General features: G+C 44.2%; 1 protein-coding gene and 1 long non-coding RNA gene across 3 annotated transcripts in view; both read left to right on the top strand.

The window, feature by feature from the left end:
• The window catches only part of LOC118370877 (neural cell adhesion molecule 1-like), a 119,287-nt gene extending 105,497 nt beyond the window's left edge, over positions 1 to 13,790 (top strand). The window contains exons 16-18 of the mRNA XM_052467648.1: positions 6,949 to 7,127; positions 7,593 to 7,709; positions 11,221 to 13,790. Coding sequence (XP_052323608.1) covers positions 6,949 to 7,127; positions 7,593 to 7,709; positions 11,221 to 11,329 — 405 coding nt within the window. The 3' untranslated portion in view covers positions 11,330 to 13,790. The remainder of the gene's footprint in view (positions 1 to 6,948; positions 7,128 to 7,592; positions 7,710 to 11,220) is intronic.
• Positions 65 to 2,162, top strand: LOC127908691 (uncharacterized). 2 transcript variants are annotated; one of them, XR_008068071.1, is made up of 4 exons: positions 65 to 116; positions 680 to 743; positions 1,160 to 1,305; positions 1,722 to 2,162. It is a non-coding gene; the product is annotated as an uncharacterized LOC127908691 (long non-coding RNA). The 2 variants fall into 2 exon arrangements; XR_008068072.1 differs by lacking the exons at positions 65 to 116; positions 680 to 743 and adding an exon at positions 157 to 306 and having other exon boundaries at positions 1,224 to 1,305.
• Positions 13,791 to 13,873: the final 83 nt, after the last annotated feature.

Here is a 13,873-nt window from a genome sequence, read left to right as displayed (position 1 = left end):
CCCAGAGGGTATGTGAAGAAGGTAATGTCTGTCCCAGAGGTATGTGAAGAAGGTATTGTCTGTCCCAGAGAGTATGTGAAGAAGGTATTGTCTGTCCCAGAGGGTATGTGAAGAAGGTATTGTCTGTCCCAGAGTATGTGAAGAAGGTAATGTCTGTCCCAGAGGGTATGTGAAGAAGGTATTGTCTGTCCCAGAGGGTATGTGAAAAAGGTATTGTCTGTCCCAGAGGGCATGTGAAGAAGGTATTGTCTGTCCCAGAGGGCATGTGAAGAAGGTATTGTCTGTCCCAGAGGGTATGTGAAGAAGGTATTGTCTGTCCCAGAGAGTATGTGAAGAAGGTAATGTCTGTCCCAGAGGGTATGTGAAGAAGGTATTGTCTGTCCCAGAGAGTATGTGAAGAAGGTATTGTCTGTCCCAGAGGGCATGTGAAGAAGGTAATGTCTGTCCCAGAGAGTATGTGAAGAAGGTATTGTCTGTCCCAGAGAGTATGTGAAGAAGGTATTGTCTGTCCCAGAGAGTATGTGAAGAAGGTAATGTCTGTCCCAGAGGGTGAAGAAGGTATTGTCTGTCCCATGTGAAGAAGGTATTGTCTGTCCCAGAGGGTATGTGAAGAAGGTATTGTCTGTCCCAGAGGGTATGTGAAGAAGGTATTGTCTGTCCCAGAGAGTATGTGAAGAAGGTAATGTCTGTCCCAGAGGGTATGTGAAGAAGGTATTGTCTGTCCCAGAGAGTATGTGAAGAAGGTATTGTCTGTCCCAGAGGGTATGTGAAGAAGGTATTGTCTGTCCCAGAGGGTATGTGAAGAAGGTATTGTCTGTCCCAGAGAGTATGTGAAGAAGGTATTGTCTGTCCCAGAGGGTATGTGAAGAAGGTATTGTCTGTCCCAGAGAGTATGTGAAGAAGGTATTGTCTGTCCCAGAGGGTATGTGAAGAAGGTATTGTCTGTCCCAGAGGGTATGTGAAGAAGGTATTGTCTGTCCCAGAGAGTATGTGAAGAAGGTATTGTCTGTCCCAGAGAGTATGTGAAGAAGGTATTGTCTGTCCCAGAGAGTATGTGAAGAAGGTATTGTCTGTCCCAGAGGGTATGTGAAGAAGGTATTGTCTGTCCCAGAGAGTATGTGAAGAAGGTATTGTCTGTCCCAGAGGGTATGTGAAGAAGGTATTGTCTGTCCCAGAGAGTATGTGAAGAAGGTATTGTCTGTCCCAGAGGGCATGTGAAGAAGGTATTGTCTGTCCCAGAGGGTATGTGAAGAAGGTATTGTCTGTCCCAGAGGGTATGTGAAAAAGGTATTGTCTGTCCCAGAGGTCATGTGAAGAAGGTATTGTCTGTCCCAGAGGGTATGTGAAGAAGGTATTGTCTGTCCCAGAGGGTATGTGAAGAAGGTATTGTCTGTCCCAGAGAGTATGTGAAGAAGGTAATGTCTGTCCCAGAGGGTATGTGAAGAAGGTATTGTCTGTCCCAGAGAGTATGTGAAGAAGGTATTGTCTGTCCCAGAGGGCATGTGAAGAAGGTAATGTCTGTCCCAGAGAGTATGTGAAGAAGGTATTGTCTGTCCCAGAGGGTATGTGAAGAAGGTATTGTCTGTCCCAGAGAGTATGTGAAGAAGGTAATGTCTGTCCCAGAGGGCATGTGAAGAAGGTATTGTCTGTCCCAGAGGGTATGTGAAGAAGGTATTGTCTGTCCCAGAGGGTATGTGAAGAAGGTATTGTCTGTCCCAGAGGGCATGTGAAGAAGGTATTGTCTGTCCCAGAGGGCATGTGAAGAAGGTAATGTCTGTCCCAGAGGGTATGTGAAGAAGGTATTGTCTGTCCCAGAGGGTATGTGAAGAAGGTAATGTCTGTCCCAGAGGGTATGTGAAAAAGGTATTGTCTGTCCCAGAGGGCATGTGAAGAAGGTATTGTCTGTCCCAGAGGGTATGTGAAGAAGGTAATGTCTGTCCCAGAGGGTATGTGAAGAAGGTAATGTCTGTCCCAGAGGGCATGTGAAGAAGGTATTGTCTGTCCCAGAGGGTATGTGAAGAAGGTATTGTCTGTCCCAGAGGGTATGTGAAGAAGGTATTGTCTGTCCCAGAGGGTATGTGAAGAAGGTATTGTCTGTCCCAGAGGGTATGTGAAGAAGGTATTGTCTGTCCCAGAGGGTATGTGAAGAAGGTATTTTTGTCTCCCAGAGGGCATGTGAAGAAGGTATTTTTGACCATGTCCAGAGTTTGTTTTTAACAGTTTATTTTTTGTCTGTCCCAGATGTATGGCATGAAGAATTTCTTTCTAATTTCCCAGATCTGTTAGATTTAAACTCTTCCCAGAGGTGTATGTGAAGAAGGTATTGTCTGTCCCAGTGTTAAACAGGCTGCCTCCCAGAAGGTATGGAAAATGTATCATCCTGTCCCAGTGATGGGTATGTATGAAGATGGATGGTATTGTCATCCTACAGTGATGGTATGTAAGTAGATGGATGGTCTGTCCCAGAGGGTATGTGAAGGGTATTGTCTGTCCCAGAGGGTATGATGGATGGTTTTTGTCTACAGTGATGGACCACCCAAACTAACATGGATTTTTGACCATGTCCAGAGTTTGATTTTAACAGTATTTTTTGTAGATGGATGGTCTATCCTCCTACAGTGATGGGTTCCAGTATGTTGGATGGTTATCCTTCACAGTGATGTGTGTGACACACTGTATGAGTTTGCCTTCTCAGTGTTACAACAGGCTGCCTCCGCTATGGACAAATGCTATCATCCTACAGTGATGGGTACAGTATGTAGATGGATGGTCTATCATCCTACAGTGATGGGTACAGTATGTAGATGGATGGTCTATCATCCTACAGTGATGGGTACAGTATGTAGATGGATGGTCTATCATCCTACAGTGATGGGTACAGTATGTAGATGGATGGTCTATCATCCTACAGTGATGGGTACAGTATGTAGATGGATGGTCTATCCTCCTACAGTGATGGGTACAGTATGTAGATGGATGGTCTATCCTACTACAGTGATGGGTACAGTATGTAGATGGATGGTCTATCCTCCTACAGTGATGGGTACAGTATGTAGATGGATGGTCTATCCTGCTACAGTGATGGGTACAGTATGTAGATGGATGGTCTATCCTGCTACAGTGATGGGTACAGTATGTAGATGGATGGTCTATCCTACTACAGTGATGGGTACAGTATGTTGATGGATGGTCTATCCTGCTACAGTGATGGGTACAGTATGTAGATGGATGGTCTATCCTACTACAGTGATGGGTACAGTATGTAGATGGATGGTCTATCCTACTACAGTGATGGGTACAGTATGTAGATGGATGGTCTATCCTCCTACAGTGATGGGTACAGTATGTAGATGGATGGTCTATCCTCCTACAGTGATGGGTACAGTATGTAGATGGATGGTCTATCCTCCTACAGTGATGGGTACAGTATGTAGATGGATGGTCTATCCTACTACAGTGATGGGTACAGTATGTAGATGGATGGTCTATCCTCCTACAGTGATGGGTACAGTATGTAGATGGATGGTCTATCCTCCTACAGTGATGGGTACAGTATGTTGATGGATGGTCTATCCTGCTACAGTGATGGGTACAGTATGTAGATGGATGGTCTAACCTGCTACAGTGATGGGTACAGTATGTAGATGGATGGTATATCCTGCTACAGTGATGGGTACAGTATGTAGATGGATGGTCTATCCTGCTACAGTGATGGGTACAGTATGTAGATGGATGGTCTATCCTGCTACAGTGATGGGTACAGTATGTAGATGGATGGTCTATCCTGCTACAGTGATGGGTACAGTATGTAGATGGATGGTCTATCCTGCTACAGTGATGGGTACAGTATGTAGATGGATGGTCTATCCTCCTACAGTGATGGGTACAGTATGTTGATGGATGGTCTATCCTGCTACAGTGATGGGTACAGTATGTTGATGGATGGTCTATCCTGCTACAGTGATGGGTACAGTATGTAGATGGATGGTCTATCCTACTACAGTGATGGGTACAGTATGTTGATGGATGGTCTAACCTGCTACAGTGATGGGTACAGTATGTTGATGGATGGTCTATCCTGCTACAGTGATGGGTACAGTATGTAGATGGATGGTCTATCCTGCTACAGTGATGGGTACAGTATGTAGATGGATGGTCTATCCTCCTACAGTGATGGGTAAAGTATGTAGATGGATGGTCTATCCTGCTACAGTGATGGGTACAGTATGTAGATGGATGGTCTATCCTGCTACAGTGATGGGTACAGTATGTAGATGGATGGTCTATCCTGCTACAGTGATGGGTACAGTATGTAGTCGCTCTGGATAAGAGCGTCTGCTAAATGACTTAAATGTAAATGTACATGTAGATGGATGGTCTTTGTCCGTGTGTGTGGATGCAGTCTGCTTCTACATAGTTTGGCCTTAACTGATGCAGCAGCGTTCCTGTTCCATAGCAGGTCTAAGCTAGCTGAAACTGACTGCTGACACCCACAGACACCTGTGTTGCAACACTACACAGCTATGATGCAACAAATCCCTGCCAGGCCTCAGGCGATGCAGAGTGCTTTACTGAAACATAGCAGGGCTTATCCCTCCTCCTCACTTCTCCTGTTTGTGCTTTCCTTTCTAACTCACCTCCCAGACAAACTCGCATCCCATTCACAACCGTTCAACCCCCAGTTTCCTTACTCATGGTTTGTGGCGTAGTCCTCTCTCACATGCTGTGCTTTTGCTTGAACTTGCTTTAAAGCTAGAATCCTTAGTTGCTACACACATTTTTTGACTTATAAATGAATGATATATACCCATTGATTCTTGACGAATATAACTTGCCTCATGAGCTTAGTTCAACAGTTGTAAACCATCAGAACCCAAAATATATATATATATGTTTTACTATACGTTTGTAGACAACTTAAATGTGAAAACAGTGTTTAGCCTCAAAACATGGTTAAAACTATAATTTTGATATAATGGATGGTCAGGTCAGTCCTTGCATCCATAGCTCTGTCTATGAATTTAAGAGTGGTTGCTTTTCTCTAGGCCCATCCCATAGATTTTTACCAAAACAGAGGCGGGGTGCCGCATTGTTATTGTTTGCGGGTTCCAGATTTAACTGCTTGTCAGTCTAAAACTACTTCTTTAACTTGAATTTTTTTCTTGATTCATTTTTGTTTTCAAACTTGACATTGTCTCTTCTCTCTCCTCTCCTCCCTCGTCCCATTTTCCCACCCTTCTGTCCATTTCCACTCCATTTCCCTCTCTTCATTTCCCTCCCCCTTCCCCCTCTCTCTTCCCTTGTCTCTTTATCTCTCCCAATGTCTCTGCACTCTTGCCTGGTTTTGGAAACTGGTGGACTTCACTACATGAACATTTTCCTCATTACTTATTCGTCTTTTCTGAATCTGTGTCGCTTCTTTCGGTTGGTTTTGACTATATTTGGTTTGAGCAGCGACCCAGGGCTGTTCGTCTGTGACATACACTCTGATCTCCCTCGTCATGTCCATCGTAGCTGTTTTGCTGCTCTCATAGCTAGTTATATGAGGCGATGCTGGACTCTCTCTCTCACACACACACATGGAGGAAAGAAAGCTAGCCTTTCGCTGCCCTGGCTGGCTGTCTCTCTGGATGGATGCCTAGACAGACATGTCTCTCAGTGGGTGGGGGAGTAACTACAGAACAAACCAGCCCGATTGGCTGAACTAAACCAAAGGCAGTGGTATCAGCTGAGCTTGGTTCCAGGTCTGTTTGTGCTGTATAGCCAATTCCTATGGTCGCTGACGACAACCATAGGAGTTGGCTATACAGGACAAACATATATGGGACTTGGCTAGTATCAGCTGTCTCTTACAGCTCAGTACTGTACCACTCTGCTCAGCAACATAGCACAGCTAGTAGTAGCACTCCAGTTGACATTAATGAACACTAGGGTATTGAATGAGTGATAATGCTATTTTGAATACTGTGGTAGAGTACTGAGTGAATGGTGGTGAGTACCAGACACTTTACGTAAAGGATGTGTATTATTTTTTCACTACATTGTATGTACTGTAAAGATTTGTAATAACATTCATTTTTACATGGACAAAAGTATAGTCATTTAATTAACAAATAACCAAATTATAATATGCTAATATTAATATTGCTGTTTTTATGACACATTGTGGTGGTACATATAAGTGGTTTTGAAGCAGTTGTGAACTGCAGCAGTTGATTGTTGGTTATTGATTCCTGAACAACTACAAATGTCATTGAAAACTAGCAATTGATTTTTTAATCAAATGAAGTTGTGATTATTTTGTTCCACAACTGCATCATAAATAGACCCTGAGGTCATTATTGAATTTTTAATAGTATTTTTTTGTAAATGAAGCAGAATTTCCAGAGAGCTGATGTTCAGGTTGCTTTATTTAGAATGGAAACTAGACAGATAATGCTAGAGATCATGTATTGTGTGGGGTAGTGACTAGCTAGTAAATGGTTGTTTACAAAAGATCTCTTGAAGCACATATTATGTATTTTCTTCAGGTGTTTTTGGTTATGACTAATATCAAATAAAGTTGATTTAATGCGTCTTAATGGGTTTGCATTTACTGGAGGGCAGTTGATTTAGATAGATGCCTTTACTGTTCCAAAGACAAGGTACAAGTCACATGTGATGTCTGTTGAGCCTTGTCAGGGAGACATTGATCTCCCAATTTGAGCACGTCATGGTACCAGTATGCAGTTAACATCTACAAAACATTCGATTAGATGCTGTGGTATCTTGAAACTATGAAACTGTGCATGACAGGTGAGTTGTCTGTGTTTTATGAAACCATTATGTAGAAAACAGAGATATTTCCATATTCTAACAGTATGTCCACATGCATTCAGCTGTCTAACTGTGGTGCTGTATGTTCCTAGTGAGTCATGCTGTGTCTGTACTGTAGATATAGATGGGGAGTCTGCCCTCTCCACGGGCATCATGGCAGGGATCCTCATCTTGGCCTTCGTCCTGCTGCTCCTGGCTGTGGACATCACCTGCTACTTCACAAACAAGTGTGGCCTCATCATGTGTCTGTGTGGCAAGCCAGGCAGCGGGGCCAAGGGACACAACCTAGAACAGGGCAAGGCTGCATTCATGTGAGTGTCTATTGTCTCAATATGGCACCCTGTTCTCTATATAGTGCACTTCTTTGGACCAGGGCCCGTTGGGGCGGAAGGTAGCCTAGTGGTTAGAGCGGTGGACTAGTAACCGAAAGGTTGCAAGATTGAATCCCTGAGCCGACAAGGTACAAATCTGTCGTTCTGACCCTGAACAAGGCAGTTAACCCACCGTTCCTAGGCCGTCATTGAAAATAAGAATGTGTTCTTTACTGACTTGCCGAGTTAAATAAAAAATTGGGAGTAAGGTGCATTTGGGATGCAGTAAGCTGAAAAAGGAGTCTGCACACTTCAATCAGATGCAATTTCACAGTTTTAATTTGCTAAACTTTGGGTCCGTAATGACCTTTGTCTAAGATTTTTCTAATTGTGTCGTCCTCATTATGCAGTAGTTCTGTGTCATTGTGTCCATGTAATCATCCCAGAATCCTCTTTGGTCCACAGAAAGGACGAGTCCAAAGAGCCGATAGTGGAAGTGAGGACAGAGGATGAGTGCACAGCCAATCACAATGCAGGAGGACCCACAGAACCCAATGAGACCACACCCCTTACAGAGCCAGAGTGAGTAAAGCTTGACATACAGACACACATACACAAGGGTGCGCACATACACACACACACACACACACACACATATATAATTGTTAGGCTAAAGAATAGTTCACTCTTGTAAAAATCACAATATTCTTGCACAATTTTGAGTACATTGTAATGAATGTTTATGACTTTTTGAGTATAGGCAGTTGGTTTATACATATGTCTGTGATTCCTATAAGCATAGTGCACCGTCGTGTGCTCGTGTTTATGCTTTTTGTTGAAATGTTTCTATAGTCACATTCACACTGCACTTAGCCCAGGGTTAACAAATTATTGATTAAAAGGAGGGTTAGCTAACCCTAGGCTAGTTTTAACCCTGGTCTAACAACATGCAGTGTGAAAACCCTGTGTGTGTTGTTGTTTCCTCTGTGGTTGTTTTTGGGGGAGGGGGGGGGGGGTGAAAGGGTTTTTACTGCCATAATACATTTTTCTCAGGAAATTTCTTAGGAGATTTAGCTTTTCGATATCAAGGTTGAATCGCTACCAGTCAAAGACGTGGATAGATCCACTGTGCTTTTGTCCTCCTGCATATGGTGAACTTGATGACACCAGTCTAAAAACTGAGACATTAAAAACTGTAGTCACATGAGATGAGTGTCTGGTACTATTCAACCCTTCAGGTGGTTGTGTGTAGTGATCCTTTCCTTTAGAAAGACCTCTGTGTTTTCAGTTCATTAGACCCTACATGTTCTCCATGTTAGTCTGTGCATGGACAGTGTCCTTTGTTATTTGATGTGCCTCACTGCATGGAATCCCCTGGTGTGTCCTTTCTCTCCAGTTAATGTTGGCTGCTCTGTGTGTGTGATATCTAACTGCATGCTTTCCCTAACCCTAACCTCCTGCCTGCTTCTCATGTCCACCCCTCCTCCCCAGTCCCCACATCAGGTCCCAGTCACCTCAGTGTCTAGTGTGTGTGTCTCTGCTCTCTCCCTGCTCTCTCTCCCAGGCTGGCTGCCCTGGCTCTGGACACCCTCTCGTCTGTAGCCACCATCTCTGACACAGCCAACACAATCTATGACCCCGCCCAGGACAGCCCCTCTAGCGAGAGCACCGCACTCACCTGTAGCCTGTCTGCCCCCTCTAGTGACCCCCTGTCTACCCCCGTTACTGACCCCCTGCCTGCCACTGCCCCCGCCCCGGCACCCACCTCAGAGTCCAACACAGCCCCCCCAACCCCCCTCATCTCCACCTCTGACATCACAGCAATCCCTCTGTTAGACCTTCTAGAAGACAGCTCTCCTAGAGCAGAGGACAAAATGTCTGCCACTGCTGTTAGTGCCACAGATTGCCCTAAATCTCTTAAAAAGTCCCCTATTCCAATACCACCTAGGCGTCGAAACTCTAACAGACCTGCTCCTTCTCCTCCCACTCCCAAGAGCTCCACACCTACCCACTTCACCACTGTGGTCTCCAGGAAATCTGCCCCAGGCAGTCCCTCTCTTGCCCCCTCCACTGCCTCTCCTATCCAAAACACGAGGAAAGCTGCTCCCTCTCCTTCTCCTATGGCGTTCACTTTCCCAGCCTCTGACACCTCCACAGATAAACCTGCACCTACTGCCACCAGCACTGTTACCCCAGTCCCTGGTACCCCTACTGTCCTGGGCTCTAGTACACCAGCCCCTGACCCTGACAAACCTGACTCTACTACCAAAGACACTCACACTCATGTCCCTAATATAGACCCCACTACCACTCCCACATCTGTCCATAATATAGACCCCACTACCACTCCCCCACCTGTCCCTAATATAGACCCCACTACCACTCCCACATCTGTCCATAATATAGACCCCACTACCACTCCCCACCTGTCCCTAATATAGACCCCACTACCACTCCCACATCTGTCCATAATATAGACCCCATTACCACTCACCCACCTGTCCCTAATATAGACCCCACTACCACTCCCACATCTGTCCATAATATAGACCCCACTACCACTCCCCCACCTGTCCCTAATATAGACCCCACTACCACTCCCACATCTGTCCCTAATATAGACCCCACTACCACTCCCACATCTGTCCCTAATATAGACCCCACTACCACTCCCACATCTGTCCCTAATATAGACCCCACTACCACTCCTACATCTGTCCCTAATATAGACCCCACTACCACTCCCACATCTGTCCCTAATATAGACCCCACTACCACTCCCACATCTGTCCCTAGTGCTCCTACTACTGCCTTCAATTCTGATGTAACTGCTGCTATCGTTCATGAGGACACAACTAAATCTGCCCTTGTTTTCCCAGACATTCTCACTCCTACTCCTGCTCCCACAAGTGCCCCCACACCTGCCCCTAATGCTCCCACTGCTCCGAGCTTTGCCACACCTGCTGCCCCCACGGTCTCTATCACACCTGCCTCTACTACCTGCGACACCCCAACACCCACCCTGACCCCCCACATACCCATCACCACAGAGCCCCAAGCCCTAGAGATACAGTTTGAGTTGACCAATGGGGTGGCGACTAAGAGCCCCTCCCTGCCCCCAGCAGGGTCCACTGAGTTTCAGAGTAGTCCCACTCCCTCCCCTGCCCCTGTCCCTTCCTCCTCCTCCTTCCAGGCTAACGGAGACGGGTTCGGGGCAGACCTCCAGGCCTCAGGCCCTCCTGCTCTGGAGGAGTTAGACAGTCTGGCCAAGGCTGCTCCACTCAACAACGAGTATGGCTCCCTCTAGAGGTTTATACGTGTCAATGTTTTTGTGTGCCCATTTAACTTCTATTCTATTATCGCTCAGTCACCAACCTTCCATTTGTCCTGTGAAGTGAAATTGTAGTAGTCAATTGTGGTAACAGTGGTGATAATTGTTAATTAATGAGACTTGTGTAATGGTGACAGAAGTGCTGTAGTCATTGCCATGGTAGTGGTTGTGTGTAGGTGGCATCATGTGGAGTGTACAGTGCTGTGTAGTAAGTAGTATGGTACTCCTTGTAGAATGTGTTGTGGAGGTTGTGCAGTAGCAGTGTTGTAATGACAGTGCCAGGCATTATTACTGCTCTTAGGCTGGGGAAAGGGCCAAAGACTAGATCTGGCCTTTCACTCACCCAGACACTGCAACAGACGATCATTTGGTTATTATGTGGTCCTTAGTACTGCTCTATCGCTTTGACTCAGAGGTGCTATGTAATTATATTACTTGTGCTGGTATCAATCGTCTAACAATTACTACCTCTGGCCATTGTCCAAAAGTATATTGGAAAAGTAGCGTTAAGAGAGTTGGGCCCTTAACCCGAAAGGTCGCTGGTTTGAATCCCTGAGCCGACTAGGTGAACAATCTGTTAATGTGCCCTTGAGCAAGGCACTTAACCCTAATGTATCCTGTAAGTCTCTCTGCATAAGCGTGTGCTAGAATGTAAATGTGTATTCGGGGTGTTTTTTGTTTGAACGCAGCTGTTGTTGTTTCTCTATTACATTGCAGGTAGACTGTAATGACTGTTCATTTCTAATATTCTCTCCATTGCAGGAAGATATTTGGAGATGAGAAGAGTAAAGTGGAGGAGGTGAAGACAGCCCAGTCAGAGGTGACCACAGAACACAACCATGTCACACAGACAAGCGACAGCAAGGCATGATTGGGCAGCCTCAGCCCACCCAAGATGTCGGCGGCAGCAACACTCATTACAGTCTGCAGCAGTTTTTCTTTCCAGTGCCCTTTCTGCATTTCCAGAACAACAACATGTGTCTGTGCAATAGAGTCCTTTAGAGCACAATCTGGTTGTGCAAATGTCAAATATTCTCACGTATGATTTGTTTTGCTACACCCATTGAACACTAAAGAACACAATTTGAGTGATCTCAAGTGGTATAGGAAACAACATTTCTCAGAGTTATAATTGTTTTCAGTGCGGTTGCAGATAAACAATGGATTATTCAGGAACATAACACTGAGTGTACAAAACATTAGGAACACCTTTCTAATTTTGAGTTGCACCCCCCTTTGCCATCAGAACAGCCTCAGTTCTTCGGGGCATGGACTCTACAAGGTGTCGAAAGAATTCCACAGGGATGCTGGCCCATGTTGACTCCAATGCTTCTTACGGTTGTGTCAAGTTGGCTGGATGTCCTTTGGGTGGTGTACCATTCTTAATACACACGGGAAGCTGTTGAGTGTGAAAAACCCAGCAGCGTTGCAGTTCTTGACACACTCAAATCAGTGTGCCTGGTAAATACTTTCATACCCCATTCAAATGCACTTCAATATGTTGTCCTCCGCAGTCACCCTCCGAATAGCACACATACACAATCCATGTCTCAATTGTCTCAAGACTTAAAAATCCTTCTTTAACCTGTCTCCTCCCCTTCATCTACACTGATTGAAGTGGATTTAACAGATGACGTCAATAATAGCCTTCACCAGGATTCACCTGGTCGGTCTGTCATGGAAAGGGCAGGTGTTTCTAATGTGTTGTACACTCAATGTATAATATATATATATATATATATATGAAGAGATTGACTATATAGACATTACTTTATTATTTCCATGTTACATTGTTCAAATGTTTGAGGGCTAGTCTCATCGAATAGTCTCATCGAATAGTTTGTTTGCATGTCTGATTTGCAAATGTTCTTAATGTTTTGTTTGAAACATTTGACTGTTTTACTCTTTATGTCTGTATTAGGGTGGGTTATCATACAGATTGACTGTTTTACTCTTTATGTCTGTATTAGGGTGGGTTATCATACAGATTGACTGTTTTACTCTTTATGTCTGTATTAGGGTGGGTTATCATACAGATTGTTTTCATGTTTCAAACAGAAGTTCATTGCCGGAGACTGACCTGTAGCAGCCCACAATGCTGGGAATAAACCGCGTATCAGGAGTTATCATATGAGATGTCTTCAACGCACTGTACCTGGGGGTTCATAAAATGAATACTATATTGTGCTAAATGGAGAAGTGCGTGCGTATTGAGCAGCTAATATTGTACCGGTATTCACAATGGAACACAAGATAGAACTAAGTGCAACAGATCCAATGGTTCTCACAGAGAAAGGTTGTAGAGAAGAACTTTAAGTGATCTAAGTGAATGTCTCATCATGACCCAAGCTTCACCACTTCCATGTTTTAACATCAACTATGATGAGTATCTTATCATATTCACAAGAAAACAAATCAAATGCCTGACTTTTATTGTTTAAAATCGTGTTTTTGAAGCAAAAATCTTTAAAATCATTTTTGTACTCTCTGAATGGAAAGGTTTCTTTTCCACTCCTGACTGCGAGCTTGTGCACTGTGACTGTGTCAGTGGATTGTCTTGTCGTCACTTTCAATAATATCTACATAGCTTTGTCATGAAAGGTTTACCTATATATTCTTTTTAAAATGGTATCTATGAAAACAGTACAGCAAATGACTTAATATGGTCATTGTGACACATACAGTATATATACAGTTGTTGATCTCTCCCCGTCACACAGCGGTCTACTGTGGACTGTAACACAGCCTGGGGAGATATGTTGAGTTTTTGGCATGATGAATTCAAACTGTACTTTATAAAAATATGTGTAACAGAAACCCAAATAGGCATACCTATATTTATTTAGGCAATGTGAGTTTCATATTGAGTTATGAGAGGGAGTTATCAGAATGAGGTCTGTTCAGGCCCATAAAACGCTTTATTTTAGTCCCCAGTTGTTGTTCAAGTGTTCTGTAATGTTGTCTTTGAATTTGTTTTTGTTTTTGTACAATAGCAGGCATCATGAGCTTGTTGCCTGTTGACTTTATAATGCCAGAGACAGAGGGCAGGTTGGTAATCTGACAACACAAGAAAACAACACTCCAAAATGTTAATATGTTGTACTGCCACTTTCATGTAAACAATCATTCCCCTCAGTATTTCAGTGGCATAGAACAGTCATGCCAGAACCTGTACAATACAACCCTCTGCTGTTGTCATCCTCCCACCCTGTCCCTTGTCTCTGGAGCCTCTTGTTCTTATTGGGTCAAACCCAGTGGACCGTTCTGCTCTCAGCGGTGTACAGTCTGAATACTAACCCATTTACAAAATAAAACAAGGTTTTGGAACCTCACGCTGTTTACCATTGTTTTCATGGCAAATCCTTGTTTTATCTCATTATATTAGTCTGCCCTATTCCCCCATCTTGTTTGTGGA

This window comes from Oncorhynchus keta, chromosome 18 (genome assembly GCF_023373465.1).
Source record: "Oncorhynchus keta strain PuntledgeMale-10-30-2019 chromosome 18, Oket_V2, whole genome shotgun sequence".
Taxonomy (NCBI): Eukaryota; Metazoa; Chordata; class Actinopteri; order Salmoniformes; family Salmonidae; genus Oncorhynchus; species Oncorhynchus keta.
This window is presented reverse-complemented; position numbering and strand designations above follow the sequence as displayed.